This window comes from Artemia franciscana, chromosome 2, assembly GCF_032884065.1.
Source record: "Artemia franciscana chromosome 2, ASM3288406v1, whole genome shotgun sequence".
In the NCBI taxonomy this organism is placed as follows: domain Eukaryota; kingdom Metazoa; phylum Arthropoda; class Branchiopoda; order Anostraca; family Artemiidae; genus Artemia; species Artemia franciscana.
This window is the reverse complement of record NC_088864.1, coordinates 31,419,801-31,440,407: the sequence shown is the minus strand read 5'-3', so window position 1 is coordinate 31,440,407 and position 20,607 is coordinate 31,419,801. Positions and strand designations below refer to the sequence as shown.

The following is a 20,607-nucleotide window of genomic DNA, read 5'->3' as shown; positions in this document are numbered from 1 at the left end:
ACAATTAAAAAGAATTTCGCATAATAATTCAGTCAAATCCCCCCAGTGTAACATGTCCTATGGAATATTCACCGTTCCCCAAAAATTTCCCTCCCCAAGGAAGATTCTCCTTATCAAAATTCACCACAAGCACCCCAGCCCTCCCCCCAGAAAAATATCTGAATACTTTCCAAAAACAAATTCTATACGTAAACAATGGGTGAATTTCATAACTTCAGGCTTCTCCTCACTGACTATGGGGGGGTGGGTCATTTTACACATAAAGACATAATTATTTGATCTTCAACTATACTGAACAAAATGGCTATCTCAAAATTTTTATCAGATAATTTTGGGGGAAAAGTGGGTATGGGAGGGGCCAAGTTGCCCTCTAATCTCTTTGGTTGCTTAAAAAGGGCACTAGAGTTATTAATTTCCGTTCAAATGCAACCTCTCCCGATCTTCTACGACCATTATTTCGATACAATTACCCCTGAGGGACAAAAGACAAAAAAATAAGTAAATAAACACAAATCCGTGATCTTCTGGCAAAAATAGCAAAATTTCACATTTTTGCAGATAGGAACTTGAAAGTTCTTCAGTAGGGTTCTATGGTACGCTGAATCTGATGGTGTGATTTTCATTAGGATTCCTTTAATTTTAATGGGTGTTTCTCCCCTACTCTAAAAATCAGGCAAATTTTCTCAGGCTCATAACTTTTGATTGGTAACATTCTAATAGATACATTCTTTTGATGTATCTATTGATATTAAAATTCGTTTTTAAAGTTTCGGTTATTATTGAGCCGAGTCGCTCCTTACTTACAGTTCGTTACCACGAACTGTTTGACAAGACAAAAAATAGAAATAGCAACATCGAGATTTTTAAAGAAAAACCTTGCTGCATCTACGGCAATTTGATAATGGCAAAGAAAGGTGTAGAAGATGAATATATAAATAAATTACTATATTGACATTCGCAGTTGTCACCTAGGAGACCCGTAACCACAACAAAAAATAATATCAAATCTAAATTTCAACGAAAGATTAAAAGCATAGTAAATACAAAGCATGATGTAAGTGGAGAACAATAATTTTACACTAAAAATCGTTTGGTCAATTCACAACAGATATCAACAATGCAGTCCCTTCTATCTATAACTATAGAAAACAATACAAATCCATTACGAACTTAACATTAATGAGCTCCTGTGATTGTTCGATTACACAAAATCAGAACACATCAAGTTTAAAACTTCATTTTTGAGAAATTACATTTTAAAGTTTTACCTAGGAGGGAAAATGTTGGTGAGTATTATATGATTAAAAAGAGGCAAATCGTAAAGAATAGGTAAGGTAAAGGATACGGCATTAGACTTTACAGTCCGTACCGGCGGTGCTGATCTCCGTCCCTTGTCTGAGAGGACGCGGGTTCGAATCCCAGTGTACCCAATTCTTCAGTTTGGGACTGGGGTCAGTGGCGAGACTCTGTAAGCTTAGCCAGAGTCGACCCAGCTCTAAATGGGTACCTGGAGAAATCTGGGGAAGGTAAACAGGAAGGGTGTGCGAAAGCACAGGATGGCTGGCCCCCAACCCCCCATTGCACTTCCTGGCTGAAGGGCCAATCGTAAAGAATACTTACAGATCTTTCTGATGTGAGTAATCGATGCATCGATACAGCGATACACTACAGTTTATGAACTACTACATATTCAACGCAAATCTGGGATGATTTCTTTAAGTTTGTGACAAATTGTATGCTACTTACTGATATGTATTGAGGTGAAACGGCAAGGCCACCAAGAGGCCATAGTCCAATTAACTGATTTATCCTTTTTTGATCCTTTTCTTTCTGAGTGTCAGCGAACTTCACAACCAAAGGCGATGAACATCCCTGAAAACAATATGAAATTAAAGATTAGTTAAACAGCATAGCTACAAATTGTTAGTATCTTGTACCAGGAAAAACAATACGAAAAATACACTTAAAGGTTCAAAATATGTGCTACTAGACGCGTATCTTTTTATAAGCCTCATGGTCCAGTAAACATACACGTTTGACTCGGCACTTGACCAACAGTAAGTTTTTGGCACAAAATTTTCAAAAAAAATACATATCAATATACACAAAATTGCTCAAAAACACTTGCAGAAAAGTACTTCTTTTTCTAATAAAGAGATGGGAAAAAGAGGGATTTCTACAATTTTAATTTCTTCAATATTTTCTGGATTAAGAGGCCTTTTCCTATTAATTCAAGTCCAAGAAAACCGAAAATGACATTAGAATCAAAGAATTTCATTACTGAGTAATCAATTTTCACGATAAAAAAAATTCCTTTTGTGCAGTTTTTACTGGATTTAAGGGCCGTTTACTAAGCCAAGCCCAGGAAGATTGGAAATGACATCAGGACTGAAATATTCCATCATTTAGTACCCCAGTTCTACCAGACACGAAGCAATAGAAGGGGTAAGAAGATCGCTGATTTTTTTGTGGCGTACTTTTGATTTTTACGGTGCTTTATTGCGATTTCAGGCACGTTAACTCGAAAATGAACTAATGTTGGACTTCAGCATTATTCTAAATCCATCTTCAGAGGGGGAGGGGTTTGCTAACAGCAATAATTTTATGCTGAAATTTTCTTCTTTTTTCACGCCTATACTCTGCAAACCTGAAAGTAAATCTTTCAAATTCTCTTCACAGACATTATTCACATCTGACCTCACTCTTTAGCACGGGGAGATGGGAGAAAGAGAATATCACATGATTACCATCTTTAACTTCATTCCAAGACTAGACAAAATTGGCTATTATTATAATAAAAACACGAAAAGAGAAAACTAAAAAAAAAATGAAAAGGGACTCACTAATCACAGTTTCATTTTTAAACACTGTTATAAACATTTTTAATCACTTTTAAACATTTTAAACACATACTGAGGCAGTTTCAGTGAATCGATTTTAGGGGTCTGCAAGGAGCAGGCAATGCATCAGTCATAACCCGACTCTTCGGGCACTAGAGCAGTCACTGAGCAAGTCCATGTCATCATTTGAAAATAGACACGCGGGCAGTGGTACTTCCCAGCAACAGGCTTAATTGATAAGCGTTCGGGATTGACAGAACTAGGCGCAACTGCTGCTCTTGATATGAATAAACGATGGCGGAGTCTAAGTAAGGATTTGTCAGATGTAGGTCTGTAGAAGGCTACAGGATCTTTTTCACTTATCGCAATGAGTTCTTCCTTATTCGCAGAAGAGTCTTACCAGCAATTATATTTATAATAGTCCATTTTGCTGTAGTTGTGGATGGGTGGGCTTCTGCAAATGACATCGGTCGCTCTTAACGCACGTGGCTCTTTTAGCACTATTTATATATCTTCAAATACATCATTTCTGTCAAGATGTACGATCTCTTCAGAGAAGATGGGGGCAGAGAGAATGCAAAACTTCTCCTCCCACTTCAGGGCTTGGGCATCGTCTAAAACATATTTCAAAGGAAAACCATTCAAATTCCCCCACCGCTTTATCCCAAACCTTATCTTTTGCTAGAACATACTTCACACATGCAAAAATAATGTGCCTAATGTCATCACAAACTTCACATATATCACAAACAGGGGTAGGGCTACCTTTCCATGTATGGAAGAATACATTTGGTTGTGGGATGTTCTATTTACAGTCGAAAAATCGTTCTAGTCGTTTTTATATCTTCATGAATGGAATCTGAGGGAGGGGGTTATAACCATATAAATGCAAAAATTGGACAAAGGGAACTTTTTAGAAAAGGCTCTTTTCTAATGCCATTCGCAATGTTTAAACTTTCGTCGCAAAAAAAACACTACACTTTCTGCCCATGAATCACTTTTGTAAAAAGTCGTTTGTACTATATGTATTCCCGAGTCGAAGTCAGCCAACTACTCCTCACAAGGCTTGCAGGTGATTCTTTGTCTATTCCCCAATTTCAATACAAATAAATGTTGTCACCTAATCCATGCACTGGGATTAGAGTACCTTCTTGGTTGATATTATCGGCACTCTTTACCGGGGGGGGGGGAATAAGACCTATTCTCAGGAATCTACTCAGGAATCTACTGAGTGCAGGTTCATCTCTGGGTAAAAACCTAGAATTAATATCCTGAGCTTCCAAAATTTCCTGGTGTATAATCAAGGAAATACTTGATCAATAAATGTAAAGTAGAGATGCCGCTATCTGTGGGCTGAATACGCATTGGGGAAGAGGGAACGTTGATGAACGGGGCGCTCAAGGAGCGCGCTCGGAAAAGAAAAAAAAAACAAAAATCATGAGTTGTTAATTGATTTCACAAGAATGAAATTTAACTAAAGCGCCCTTTCAATCAAAACACATCGCTAATGGTATTCTCACCCCCTTCAGGCGTCTTTGAAGGTCTAATTGAACTATTAAATGATGAAACTTCACATTCGGATGTCATTTCCATTTTTTGGACTTGAGAAAATAGTAAAGAATCACTCAATTAAAAAAAAAAACTTTAAAAAAAACTTAGTTCGAGCTTTTTCCTCCTTTTCCTTTCTTTTTCCCAGGAAAAGGGGAGCTTCTAAACAAGCGACTTTGGATATGTTAATAAGTAAACATTTCTCAACATTTTGGTGCCACATTTCTGTTGCTCAAGTGCCTAGGTCTCACCTTTTTTTTTCCATCTTCACTGAACTGGAGCCCGACGAATTACTTCTGTAAGATCCTCCCACTACAGAAAATATCCTCTTGCAGAAAATTCCAGCAGAAAATTCCCCCCCCCCCCTAGAAAATTCTCTCTGCATGTAAAATTGAGCAGCCGAAGGGAAATTCAGAAAATGAAAAGAATGAAGAAAAGAAGGGATCCTGTAATATGCTACCTATATTTCAAGATGCATGTAGAAAATATGGCGGAGAATATCCTATAGGGTTTATTTTTTACGTTTTGTCTCTTTCAATTCTTCTTTTCGAGCTTTTGGGGGCTGGGGGCTGAGTTATCATGTCAGAGGTGTTCCTTTCCCACGTGCGTTAGAGCGTCTACAGAAAAGTTCCCGGGCGCTTGGGCTCCATGAGCGGAACAGAAATGGTACTGAGTTTTCTCTGCAGGTTCGGATGCTACCGTCTGTGGTATTTCTTCCTATTAGTGACGTTGCGTCAAATATTGAAGATCTCCAAGAAGAGCTTGGCAGTGATTTTACGAGCTAACAAACTTTTCCAATGACACCTATCTAGGCCATATAAGACGGAACCAAATGCCATCTCCCTCTTTCGTTTTGACCTACGAAATACCTGTAATCGATGCACTCAGAGCCTCCCACGAACTAACATTCCAGTGGAGAGTATTCTTGGGTGCAAGGCTCCATTAGTTGCCACCATATTAACTTTCGAAGCTCTTTAGAATCCTGAAAAGTTACCACGGCGAAATAAATGCTGTGTCACTCAGTTAGCCTATAGACTCCCCCTAAAACCTTATCCCCATAAAACGTCTATAGAACTTAATCATCTGATACCAAGGATTTTGCAAACGTATGACCCAAGCCCCCTTACCATTTTTTAACTCATCATCTAAAATTTTAGTAGATGGTTTTTCTTTATTTGGTATGATACCCTATGACCCCTCCCTCTTGCCCTTTTTGTAAGCCATTGCCTATAATATTAGTAGATAGTCCTTTTACTTAGTTCCGTTGCGTAATTATTGTTGTGTAATTTGTTGTGTAATTATTGTACTGTTATTAAATAATAAAAAAGCAAGTTTTATGGACTGAAAGTGAGGAGCAACATTAAAACTTAAACGAACAGAAATTATTGCGTATACTTCGCTCGTTACGCTAAAGTTTGGATTTTTCCAATTTTTTAGGAATGACCCCTGAATCAATAATGCCGTTTAACTAGAATAAATAGCTCTTTTGAAAGTACTATAAAAAAAGAACTCTTGCTTAATCTAATCTCTGAATTGTCTTTCTTTTGTTCGCTTTTTAGTCCATTCTCTGGTTTCTTGTAGTCTACTTCGAGAATTTGGTCTGTTTTTCTTTTGTACATACTTTTTCTTATGTTTTTTCTTACATACCTTTTTTAGCGCTGAAAACAGTTTAGCAGATATCTTTGTGGATATATATGCTTTACCTTTTCGTTCACTAGCAGAAAATCACCCTCGTTGCTTTCTTAATTTTTCTTTCTTTGTTTTCTCCGTTTTTTTGTCAAGTGGAGTATTTACAAATGCGAAAACTGATGTCGTTCTCTATAGCTGATTTTAGGTCTTGTTGCCGCATTTTTTTTCCCCGACACTGCCCAAGAAAGTGATATGTACATAGAAAATTTACATCATTAACAGAAGACAAATCCAATAGGTTGGCTTAAAGGGTCATAAATTTTCCCAACCACACAAGCATAGAAAAAAAAATGAACTTGGAACGTCTTAAATAGACTACAGGCCACTTAGAAGATGTCAGTATCTGCACCTCTGTCAAGAAATACTACATTATCCTTTTGTTCTTTTTGTTGTTGAAGACAATTGCCATGTCAAATATTGTGTTTAAACTATGCATTTCCAGGTATTGGAGATCTAAAACTAACTCTTTCTCCTTGCGTAATAATATAATCTAACTAGAAATGAAGGGAGAGATAGTGGTAATTGTTAATTAAAAGTTAGTACGGTCAAAACTCAATTTACGCTTGCTGTACAGTGTTCCCTGATATGCTGAGATGATAAACGTTATAAGATCATGACGCGTAAGAAATATGATCACTCCAGGAGAAAATCACACGAAGAACAATAAAGTATACCAATAAAGTTTTCATTCTTGTGTCATTTTAGCATTGAGCTATCCAATGCACTGCGGAGCAATGTTACGTTTTTTTATTACCGTGATCAGTGGTCTTTACCAAGGTAACAGTCAAACATAAACCTTGGGAATTTTTTTCAGAAACGAGGATCTCCAGATAAAAAAAAAATATACTGGACTTAGCCACATTTCTAATTATTTTTCAGAATTGCTACTCTACTTGCATGCAAGTAAAAAACAGAACAAAAAATAGCATGTCATAGCTGAAAAAGTAAGCTTCTTCGGGATCACTGCAAGTTTGAATCTGAGATAGATTCAAGTTCGAATCTGAGATTCCTTCCAGAATCTGAGATAGGAATTCAATATCTTTCATGGGATCCCAGGAAATAATTCGGGAAAAGTGGATTTTTAAATCCTAAATTCAATTTCCTTCCTTTTTACTTTTCCATGGATGTTTAATTTTTTCCATGTACTTTGGACTAGAGATAGACTTAAATAGGTCCAGCTACGATAGAACATATAGGCAGGGGAAGAGGAGGAGGTTCCAGAATCTTGTCAGCAGCATATCTACCAGAACAGATTGTCGAATCTTAGCCTAACCTGGTGGAAAGTAAGAGTTACGGGTGCTAATTGTGACTGTTGTCGGGAGAAAATACAATATCTATGGGCGATGGGTTCCATAAATTCTTGTCATCAGTATACATCAGAAGTGATTGTCGAAGTTCAGCGATGCTTGGTGGAACTAAAGAGGAACTACTACCAATACCATTATTACTAGCAACCAATTGCAGCACAAGAGCCAAAAAGCTGCATACACTACACCATCACCACAGGAAATTTCTATTTCTTCATATCTTTTCAAATGACCTCTTATACCTTCTATTCGAGTAACTCCTGTTTTTTTATTGTAATTGCTGATCTGTTATGGCTGGACAGCCAAAAGGCACACTTTTTGAAAACCAATCATCTTTCATCAGTCGAAGCGTAATCTAGGTAAGCAAAATTATCCACACGGTGAAATTTCTCGTCACCAAGAATCATCTCTTCATCATCATTTATTTCTAACTGAATCAACTCAGCTTAATTGAAAGAATTTCAGGGAGTTTGTCCCCAAGACCGCGGTTTTTGTTATTTCAATCTTTCTCGTTGGAATAACCAATTTGACCTTGAATTTCACAGCATGTTTTGCCACGATAGAACCCAGAAGCAAAAACGCAAGGAAGGAGCCGTGTCGCTTACAAATCCCTTGCAGATCATAAAAAGAGCACTTGGACACGCAGACTCCGATCGAAAGAGCCCTCTTCCAAATTTTTACGGCAGCCATTTTTATTCGGATAGCCCTTGTGATTGTAGTTTTAAAAATATATAGGCAAGAGGAGAGCAGGGAGTCCATCAAACATGTGGGGCTACATCTGCCCTCAAGGTTCAACTTTAAAGGTTACAAAATGTTCTAGTTTCTATTATGTTTTATTTATCGTACATGGAGCATAGATTATGGCATTTGCAGAATTTGCTCATTTGCATAACAAAGGCAAGGTTTTGGAACTAGAAAACTTCACAGGTGAAATTTATGGGCGATCATAATTCCAATAAGGCGTAGCATCTTCGCCTTTCTTATTCATTTCAGTAACAAGTATTTTTATTTGAAATTAATTGTTTGCATAAACTGGTCACTTTCATAATCCTTTTTTTTTGAAAAGCCTAAAATACTCTTAATCAAAATATCCATATGATCCCCATTTCTTCATCTTTATTTATGACTCCTTCTACATAAAAAGAGCAATTCCTCATAATTTTAGGCCCCTGTCCCAGGTGCTACACGGGTTGCACCCTATTCAGAGACGTTTTTATTGTATATTTCGGCCTATCAGAATAAAATAAAACTAACTTAAAATTTTGTGGCTAATTAAAGGCTTTTCTTGGAGACTCGATTTCGGTTTTACAGCTTTTTTGGAAACTAGAACATGGTAATAAATGGTATGTAACTGGTGGTTCAAAACGCAATTATAGGTTAGGTTGTGGACACACACATCAGCTGTCTGTATCATAAACATCATCTTCATGAACTGGCACCAAAATACCCAAAATAATAATGAAAGATCCGAAAAATATATTCCGAATAATAATGAAAGGACAAAAATATGGACTTATTCGACTTTTACTGAAACAGCGAACTGTGTAACGCTCATTTTTAATTATTTTTATTCATGAAAATTTTTCGTTAGAATCAAAAACATATAAGCAAAAATAAAATAGTATTTTGATTATTACACTGAAAGGTAAATTTCAAAAACCATTCCAAAAAAAAAGAAGAAAATATTCTACGTTAGTTCCATTGTTATTTTTCTTTTCTTTTCCAAGAGACGTTACTATTCCAAATAGCAACTACATTAGAAATTCAAAAGATCTCCTTGAAAACCAAATGTTCCATACTAGCCACAATGAAATAATTCTTAGAGTACGATGACTGAAAGGTCTTAGTGTAAGAGTTCCCTTAATCATTTTCCTCCTAACTTTAAATTTTGTATGAGGTGATCCAATAAATAAAGCAAAAATAATTGTAGAATACAGTACCTCCATTGTTGTGGACTGATGCATTGCCTTAATAGCATTCACAGCAGACTGTTTAGAGGCGAAGGTAACAAAAGCACAACCTGGATAAAGAAGAAAATGTATTTAGTACAATTGCATTATGACTTCATAATTTTTATAAAATGTTGAGTCCGGTGTTGAATATTACAAAGCAAATCCAAAAAGAACCTTTAAAATTTATTCTTTGTAATTGTTTGTATTTTTCCCCTGGTGAATTCACAACAGTATTAATTAAGCTTACATTTTGGTTCTGAACTAGATTACGATGTTTTTTGTGATTTCATGTTTAGAATAAAAACCTTATCAATTTTATGAGTCTTACGATGAAATCATACTTGCAGCGAAAAAAATAAAAAACAAGCGAATTACATTAAAAGAAATAATTAATGTTAAGACGAGCATAAACTATACAACTGTAACACGAGTGGCAACCCTAACCTTCCCACTATTTACAGAAAAGTTAAACAAATGTCACAGAGAAAGAGAGAGTTTACTTGTGACTTAAAAACTTCTCTTTTTGCTGCTTAGAGCTTCCCATGGGAGAACCAATCAGGTTGAATTGAGCTTTTCCTTATTTTGACTGGCTTAAACTTTCATAAAGGACGTTTAAACATTCAATCAGGCCTTTAGAACGCAAGGTTATTTGTCTCTCCGGAAATAAAGAATAATGTGGCTGGCTTACGAAAATACGTCACATGTGAGAACCATTGAAATTACCGCCCAATTTTTACCATAGAACAAGAGGAAAATAATCTGTCTTTTTTGTTTTATTTAAGGTATGACTAATATCTACATTAAGTGCAGGCTTTAGCGCAAAAGAGATTCTCGGGGCGGAAGCCCCCTACCACATAGGACAACTGTTTTGCAGCAGTAATACATTGGAAAGCTGCATATAATTCTTGCCTGGGATCAAAAATAAGGTTGGATACCTTATGCCAGAGAAATTTCTTTTCATCAAGTTTTCCTTCCTCCAAGTCTCTTTTGCTTTCGAGTGAAAATTTTCAATCAAAAAGGCAAGCAAAGCAGGGAGCATTTTCTATGTAATCCTTAAAGTTCTAAAGATATGCGAGGGCTCCCTGACCAAAAAAGGAACATTTTCAAACGGGTCCGAAAGTACTGTCATCTACTAGTACAATCTATTTCTGTTTGTGATTTTGGCTAATTCACTATTTTCTTTTCTGTGTTAGGGACTGTGTCAGAAGAATGGTATTACACATGCATGGATTCTAAACTTCATTAGTCCTATCATTCTTAAGGAAATAAAAGGATTTCTGGAAGTTATGAGCTAAAAGAGACGCAATTCATTTTTAACGCCGGTGAATACTGTTTGGAGAGGTGATGAATGTGTACCATATCAGTTTTGAATAAAAGATCCATAAATCTAGTTTTTGTTCATTTTAAGTCTTGACACCACTCTTTACTTTCATTTTAAAAATCTGAATTTATACTCTTCTCTAATATCATATCCAGGGTTGCCATGAATATGAGAGCGGCTGCCAATCCCCTCAACTCCCCGTCCTTTACGCTAATTTTTGTTGTTGTGTAACAAACCTTTTAAAATGAAGAGCCACCCCAGAAAAAGATGCAGCCATTTTTCGTTTTTTTTACTTGGGGGGGGATTTGAAATGTTAAAAATTATGAGATCAGGAAGCACTGAAATCCTTTCAATACCATGTTCGGCATACACCAAATCGCAAAATGGGAACATTATTCTTGGTGTGTTCTAATTTGGGAAAGTAAGACTACCATCTAGTCATTTCTAGTTTACTAATTTAGTATAACTCCCTAATTAATCCCCGAGCAATAACATGTCGAAAAGAGCAAAACTTATCCATATAAGCAAAGTTTGAGAAAGGTGGTGAAAGAGCCAAGGATACAACAGCCACAATTTGGACCCCCCAGTCTCACAGACTGATTTTCATGACTTGGATTTTCGACATGATGTAACAAGCCTGTCGTCTGTGAAATACGTATACCTACTAAATGTATTCTGGTTATGGAAAATCAGCCAAAGATTCATAAACAGCAAGCTCACAAAATCCTTAATCACCAGCTTTAGTGAAAATCAAGTGCCATACTGAAAAACTTGTTGAATTTGTTTTGATTTTGGACATGTATGCTTTAGTATTAACCTCGGCTTTGTCATAAAGTAGGTCAAAGACCCTCCGTTAATAATTTTGACGGAAATTGGACACGATTTTTGAATCATGTTTTTCTACGTTTTGACTTTAGACATTTGTATTGCAATCTTAATGATGGCAAATGGTCGATTCTGAAGTATTTCGTGTCATTCCCTAAATAATACTGAAATATTAATAATATGAAGGAGACCCGACATGTCTATCTACGTGAAGTTGGACTGAGGGGAGTGCGTAGGTGGTACGGGCCTAATGGCCAAAAGTTGCACCAATAATTAGAATATATTGGAAATCATTAAATAATTAGTCAATCATGGAATATGGTGTTGCGGTCTTGGTAATATTGCTGTTAATATTACTTCTTTTTTTTGTTCTTTATTGACTGAACATCGTTTGGTCTAAAAAAAAAAAATTAGCCAGTAAAATAGTGGCGCTTTGTGCCACTATTTTACCGACACAAATTTTGCATCTGACTGGCCAAAAAAAAAATTAAACGGCTTCCCCCCCCCCATACATGCCACCACTGCCAACAACTATAGCGCATGATACCAGTTCACTCCTTGCGATCGAAAACCCGTCTACTAGGCGCGCATCAGAAGGTTTCCTCGTCTGAAATACCTTCAAGAGGCATTTCTTTTTTCTAATTTAATTTAAATAACAAGGAGTCAACCCCTAAATCCTAACCAAGCAAATTTAAAATGGTCAGAATACCTTATTCCAAATAAGCAAGCAATAGTCTAAGCAAAGAAAGTTTTCAAAAAGTCATAAAGCACCGTGCACAAAAAAGTATTGGGTATCGTCCACTAGGCGTATATGAGAAGGGTTTCCCGTCCGAACTACCTTAACTTGTATGGATTATGTAGTTTTTCAGCAACTAATGAGCATTCTGCGTCATTACTTTATCCGCAACTGGGAAGCTCAGTATTTAGTTTTTAGATACTTTTAATAGAGATTAGCTAGCTCAGAATTTTTAATCGATAGCAACTTGGTCCTCCCTGAGGTAAAATCGTAGTTTGGTGCCACAAAATGGCAGAAACACGGTTCTCCCATGACACAATCTTTTTGGTCACTTTAATAGGGTCGAGAGCTTTTAATTTAACTTCAAATAAATCTTTTGCTGATCTTTTAAGATCATCAGTTAGACATGATCACCCCCGGGAAAAAAAGAACAAATAAACACGGAACAGCGACCTTTCTTCGGAGGGAAAAATGGCAAAATTCTACCTTCTTGTAGATAAGAGCTTGGAAACCCTAAAGTGGGCTTCTCTAAAGCCATCTCTTCGGGCTTTTCTTCTCTAGGGGAAACCCAAAAGCGGGCAAAAGAAAATTTACTAAACTAAATTTTCGTGAGATTTTGAATTTTTTACTTCCGATGTTTTAAGAATTGCTATAAAAGCTAAATAGGCATTTCGCACACCAAGTTCTTTACGAAAATAAATTGGTTTCCAACGTGGTCACACTTAGTACTCATTTCATTATAGATAAAGTTTTTCAAGAAGGTTTCCAATCGTCGAGCAAAAAGTTATCGGTCTGTATTAGCCACAAGAATTTATATCTGTATTTTCAAAAAAAACCCTCGAAGAGCAAAACTATTCGAAAAGCTTTCACTAGGCCCACTAGCGTTAAAGTTATCTCCGTCAATAAACTGAACATTTGTTGATGAAAAAATAAATACGATATTAGCAATGATATAAATTTATAGTGGCCAAAGTTGTTTAAGTTTTCTTCCTCATAGGGCGGCACATTTGGCTTCCAAAAAGGGAGGCCAAATCCTGGGTGACGTCACAAACTAAAAATTAAAAATGGCAATTTATTTAGAAAAAGTTACGCATAAAAAAAGGAAAAAAGAGTGTCCATTGTACTTTGGAAATGTAACAGATTTACTGAAGGTCTAAAAGTTAGGAGCATGTTTTGATTATTCAGAGATACTAACCTTTACTGACTCCACTTGTATCCCGTAAAACAGTGCATTCTTCAATTGCACCGAAGGCGCTAAACATATGCCGAACATCATTTTCATTGTATTTCTTAGACAACATACCGACAAATAACTTCCTTTCTATAATGAGAACAATCAACATTGGTTATTCAAGCAATTATATATATATATATATATATATATATATATATATATATATATATATATATATATATATATATATATATATATATATATATATATATATATATATATATATATATATATATATATATATATATATATATATATATATAGCTGTTGGGGTGGCGCTTCGCGCCCCCCAAGCCCCCACGCGCGCGCAAGTCGTTACGCGCCATATTACTTACGGGCCATTGTAGTTGTGTCCCTGTGTCCCACCTGTGAATATATATATATATATATATATATATATATATATATATATATATATATATATATATATATATATATATATATATATATATATATATATATATATATATATATATATATATATATATATATATATATATATATATATATATATATATATATATATATATATATATATATATATATATATATATATATATATATATATATATATATATATATATATATATATATATATATATATATATATATATATATATATATATATATATATATATATATATATATATATATATATATATATATATATATATATGTTGCATATAAATAGATTGTCAGATTTACTGACTCTTGAACATGCAACATATTATTGTCCATGGGAAAAACAATCCGTATTCAGATCTATACCTCATTATTCTAATGATGTGTCCCTGTGTCCCGGTCGTCATTTATATTCCCTGTGTCCCGGTCGTCATTTGTGTCCCGGTGTCCCAGTTTGTAATTTCTCTTTGAGTGTCCCGGTCGTCATTCATATTCCCTGTGTCCCGGTGCCCTGGTCGTCATTTGTGTCCCGGTGTCCCGGTCTGTAATTTCTATTCGAACAACCCCTGTGTCCCGGTCGTCATTTATATATCCCGCCTGTGCCCCCGGCGTCCCCGTTGTAGTTGTGTCCCATAGTCCCGGTCGTCATTTATATTCCCTGTGTCCCGGTCGTGATTTGTGTCCGGGTGTCCCAGTCTGTAATTTCTCTTTGAGGTTCCCGGTCGTCATTTATATTCCCTGTGTCCCGGTCGTCATTTGTGTCCCGGTGTCCCTGTATGTAATTTCATCAGTTGACAAACATGACGTCAGTCGACAAACAACTTCATGACGCATACAGCTCAATCCTTATAATGACGTCAGTCGACAAACATGACGTCAGTCGACACACAAACATGAAGTCACTCGACACACACACACACAGACAACTTATTTTTATATATATAGATATATATATATATATATATATATATATATATATATATATATATATATATATATATATATATATATATATATATAAATAAGTTGTCTGTCTGTGTGTCTGTCTGTCAGGTGACGTCATGTTTCTGTGTCGACTGACGTCATGAAGTTAGTTGACGTCATTTTTGCTATGACGGTGACGTCATTAAAGATATTTAAGACATATATGTTCACGTAGAAATCTATTAATGTTTAAGTTTAAAATGACTGATGAACTTACAATGGCAAAAGCCGATGAAGATGCTCAAAGAGTCTATGCCAAAAAACTTGCTGCTGATAGAGAAAGTCAGAAAAGAAAGCGTGCCGAGGAATCAAAAGAACAGCAAGGAAACAGGCTTGAGGCTAAAGAACGCAAAACCGCGCAGTTAGATGAAGATCCACCTGGACAGCGAGAGTCAAAACATATCAAAGCTGAAAATGATAGCGATGATGATTGGGTTTGGGATTTTGACTTGGATAAGGTCATCAATGCCTACCAGATTTTAGTTAAAAAAACAAAGGTTCGGCGATATGTATTTCATAGTGAAGCTGAAAAATAAAGAAGAAAAAGAAAACTGAAAAAAGAAAAAATGTAAAAAACTAAAAAATACTAAAAAGAAAAAACACTCAAAGAGAAATTACAGACCGGGACACAAATGACGACCGGGACAGAGGGAATATAAATAACGACCGGGACACTCAAAGAGAAATTACAGACTGGGATACCGGGACACAAATGACGACCGGGACACAGGGAATATAAATGACGACCAGGACACAGGTATTTAAGAATATCGTTCAAAGACAAATTTTTAATTGTAAGAAGACCGTTGAAAGAGAAATTTCTAATTGTAAAATGACTGAAGAACCTAAAATGGCAACACCCGAGGAAGCTGCTCAAAACGAATGTATTCAAGCCGAAGTAGCTGAGTTGGTAAAGCGTTATGTTTCAGGTTCTAGGTCCGAGAGACTCCAGGTTTGAACCTTGGCTTTAGCATTAATACAAAAGAAGAAAAAAACTAAAAAAGGTAAAAACTACAAAAAAACTAATATGGCGCGTAACGACTTACGCGCGGGGGGGGGGGCTTGGGGGGGGCGCGAAGCGCCCCACCAACTAGGTTTTGGGGTGGCGCGAAGCGCCACCCCAACAGGTAGTATATATATATATATATATATATATATATATATATATATATATATATATATATATATATATATATATATATTTTAGGTGTTTTTACCAATTCTTACAAAGTTATGCAAATTTTATGAAGTTGGCAACTTTTTAGCAGCATTAAGTGAACTAGAGATGACAAACTAGTTAGAAATAAAATCATCGGGTCAGTGATTGTTGCTTCAAACATGAGGATGACGCGGAAAATGAATTACTTTCTCGTATCTATTAAACGATAAAACTGAAAACCCTAATTGCCACACGGAAGTTCGAGGCAAAGTTTCCTTAAAACTTTTAATGACCAATTCCATTTGCTCAGGGAAGCCTATACATCATGTTGTATCACTATTCTAAGCAAGATTATTTTCGTTATAAAAGTTGCATGTTGGATTTAAAATCTTTTTCTTTAGAAAACTTTTTCAAGAGCTCCAAAAGGAATACAAATACAAGAGTTGCAACTTAAATATTGGTTACTTTAACATCAGAAACTGGAGTGCTAATAGGATTTGAGGTGCAAATTCAACGAAGAGATATACTTAATTTCTGAAACAGGTAATTTTTAAATACGACAAGGGGTGTGTTTGCCATTTAAAAGATTCAACACTGTTTTGATGAATATCGCGTATAGACCGCAAGAGGATAGACTGCACTGCACCGTTACCAAATAAAATATATTGAACCTTGGAATCGCGATCGAAAGAAACTTATAGGAATTACGAAGAAATATAACAATAAATTATAAAGGGACAATACCTAACGCCAATTTAACCTCTCCGATTGAAGAATTGCGTAGTTATCACTTCGTTATATAATGGACGGCTTTTGTTTATGTATAATAAAATTTAACAAAAAAAGAGAATATTGATGAATACAAGTAAACAGTATGTAAAAGCAACCTGGAGTCGAACAAGTGAAGACTAGTCACATTTCAACCCTTTTTAAATTCTATTTGCGACACAAAAATATCTTGTTGCATCAATTGTGTAAATGCTGATGATACGAACTATCTATTAAAACTACAATAACATCAGGCACGAATGGAGGAATTTATTCTCTATCGCTCACACTTGGAAAGGAGAAAAGTAAACCTAAAAAAAAGAAAACTAATTAAATAAAGAATAAATTAAATCCTGGAAGAGCATCGCCAAAAGTGCAAAGCCAGTGTGGGCAGAGAAATGCACAAAGCGGAAAACCACGCTATAACCAAGAGCACAAGAGCCCCCACATTCAACCGGAGGTCCTAAGGACTCTTTGATGTCCGGTTCTAAACCGGCTTAAGCACTGTCTGTAGACTTAAGAAGAGGTATTAGTCCTTGACCTCTACTGGTGGGTCCATCGCTTCTCCTGAGGTTACAACATCGTGTTGACATTTTGACTGATGAATTCAGACGTTTGGAACTGGAGTTGTTAAGAGTGTTAGAAACTCATATTGCAGGGGCTGGGATATTGAAATTAGGTGATATAGAAAATTATTTACTTTGGCAGGAAGAATGGGATGCATGGGCAGGGACTAAGGCTTATGATATATAAGGAACCTTCTGTGTCTTACTCAGGCTCGGAAGGTATCAACAATAGAATTCAAGCTGCTCATTTTACATCTAGAAAGTGCAAGGTATCAGTAATAATGGATTATGCCCCTACCCTATAGGACCAACTGATGGAGATAGTAGTGACTCAGATGAACTTTATTTACAGCTACAGGAATCAATAGACATAATCCCGGGCAGAAATATGGTATTTTTATTCGAATATTCTAATGCCCAAGTCGGTAGAAATAGGAATAAATGATATTCTAGCCTAGGTAAATTTGGTGTAGGAAAGGAAAATAGAAACGGTTATAAACTCTTGTAGTTTTGTAGGTAAAATAATCCGGCTATAACCAATACGGCATTGGGCCGTAAAATGGCAGACAATTTGGCATGATTCTTACATGATGGTATGGCAGCCTAACTTATTGATTATGTGGACGTAAATTGAAAACTGACAAGATCGATACAAGATATTAGGGTATAGGAGTGCTGCTATTGATACTAAAAGTAAAGATCAATATCTAGCTGTGTCTAGAGTTAATCTAAAGCTGAAATTTAGGAGGAGTAACTACCTTCCGGGAAGTTGTGACGGGGGTAGACTCTAGGATGAGAATCTGTGAGAAGCCTTCCAGGAACAGTTGAATATGAGACGGGAGAATCCAAAATTTGACAACGTGGTTATGGTTAACGATTGATGGAATAGCTTTAGGAAACAGTTTGTGATAGTAGCCAATGGTATCATTGAAAGGAAAGTTAGAAACACTACTAGGAATGCTAGAGAAAACAATGTAAGCTTGGAACAATTGTGGAGGGGTTTGTATAAGAAGTGTTTGGGTGATAGATCATATAAGAATAACAAAAGTAGAGAATGAGCTAAAATATATATTGAGGAGGTGTGAAATGGAGGCCATGTATAAAATTGCCGAAGATCTGGAAGATGCAGCCAGACAGCATAATAATAAAATATTACATTAGCATGTTAAACAATGAAGGGTGTAGTCAACCCAAACTTATTCGAGGTAAAAAATAGGAAAGGGTCTCGATTAATGAAAGGAAAGTGTTAAAGAGAGAAAGGCAGAATACTTCGGGAATGTGTTGAACCTTGGAAAAGTTACCAGAAATTATTTAAAAAAGAATAAAATGTTTGTAACAATCTGGGAGTAGAGGAAGATTTATTTTTCGAGGAAGAGCTAGAGACAGTACGATTAGGATAAAAACAATAAGGCTTACGGTGCTGATAATGTGGTAAATGAGCTTTTGAAATGTGGTGGTTGTGTAGTTAGAGATAAACTAATGAAGATTCACAAAATTATTTTTGATCTGGTGATTTTAGGGAAACTTTAATTAAAGGCCTTTATAAGAAAGGTGATAAGAGTAATTGAGGCAATTACAGAGGCATTAGCCTTGTATTTGTAGCAAGCAAATCAATATGAATGATGATATTTTTAGGTTTAAATATGCTGTAGATAAATTTTAAGAGAAGAGCTATGTGGTTTTAAGATAGGGATACGACGCGTCGATCAAGTTTTCTCCCTTAGATTAACAGTTGAGAAGTCTCCAAGTTATCAGAACCCTTTAGTTCTCAGTTTAATAGATTATGAATAAGCATTTGATTCAGGCCATAGAAGAGTTACAGCGAAGGTCCTATCCCCATATGATATACCAGATAAATAAATTAAAGTGATTAGGGCTAAGTATGAGAACAATATGGCTGCAGCTAAGGTAGGAAATGAGGTTAGTAGCTGGTTTCGTATTGAATCGGGAGTTAAGCCAGGTAGCGTTCTAATCTCATTTACATGAGTCATTTTGATGGACTTTGTCCTAAGGAACATGGCCAAGGAAGTTAAAATGAACATGGCAGTCTAGAGGCAAGAATAGACATGAAAATTATTGTTTAGAAGACTAAGTCGCTTAAACAGGGTGAAAGGTGAAGGCGAACAAATGAAGGCAAAAAGATGATGTTGGGTAACGAGAAGATTGATCAAGTGAATAGCTTCAGTTAGCTGAGCAGTATCCTTAAATAGAATAGCCAAGGCCCAGTGTTTTCCACAACTAAAAAAAAATGTGGAAGAATAGGAAGATAAATCCGTGAGCCAAGATTAAAACACGGGAAGCTACAACGATGACAGTGGTCATGTATGGTTCTGAATGTGGTCATTGACAGTGGTCAATGACCGTGTCAATGGCCACAGTGGTCTTGACAGTGGTCAAGACCACTCAAGGCGGAAGGCGGAAGATTCGCTACATGTTTTCCAGAGGAATAGCTTACGGAACGTTTGAGTATTCATTTGACTAACCGTACTTAAAACAGCAAGCTGTATAAAACATGCAGTTATATCCTGTTTTCCGGAGCTATAAAGAGACAGGGTTAGATGGTTAGGGCAAGCTTTCCGTACGAAGAATGACTGATAGCCAAAGATTATCTTTTTCGGCCATCCATCTAGGGTAAAACGAAAAGGAGATCGTTCCCGAATGGGGTGTGATGATGTGATAAGAAATGATTCAAATGAAATTGGAACTTCTTGGGAGGGTGTAAAAAGGGTATGGATATATTAGGATGAACGAGGAGCGTGTACAGCTGTGTTGGCCTCAAGCGGCATGGCCCTGTATCGAGTTGTTATTAGAAGTAGAACTAGCCTATTTCTGATAAGATAAATAGCTCACCGTTCCTATTTTCACTGTCTGCCGGTTTCATTTGTATGGGGTGGTGCATCTGGAAAGACAGAGAAAACGAGGTTATTTCCTAAATAGTTTAAGTTCAATAGTAAAAATAGTTTAATATATAGTTCAAATAGTTTAATGATAAAAAATAAACATGAATATCAAAGAACACATGTCCGCTGAGATTTCCATATTCTCATGTATCTCCCTTTGAATGTTACTTTTCATAGTTAAATTTGGACCTTGGCTCAAAAATTAGAAATAAATTTTTCTTGGCCAGGCCTAAATTTTATTAGAATATAGTCTCTAGTCTACGAATACAACAATAAAAGAATCTGAAGAATAATCGCAGGGTAAATAGCATTTATCAGGAACGAACCAGCTTTGTATTTGAATCAATCTCTTTTTTTTCACTTGGTAGTTTTCCCA

The 20,607-nt window shown here is 36.0% G+C and overlaps 1 protein-coding gene across 1 annotated transcript in view; it reads right to left on the bottom strand.

Moving 5' to 3' along the window:
• The window catches only part of LOC136040187 (CUGBP Elav-like family member 2), a gene marked incomplete in the record, with an annotated part of 272,737 nt that overhangs the window by 57,009 nt on the left and 195,121 nt on the right, over positions 1–20,607 (bottom strand). The window contains 4 exon segments of the mRNA XM_065724339.1: positions 1,747–1,872; positions 9,325–9,404; positions 13,414–13,539; positions 20,182–20,230. Coding sequence (XP_065580411.1) covers positions 1,747–1,872; positions 9,325–9,404; positions 13,414–13,539; positions 20,182–20,230 — 381 coding nt within the window.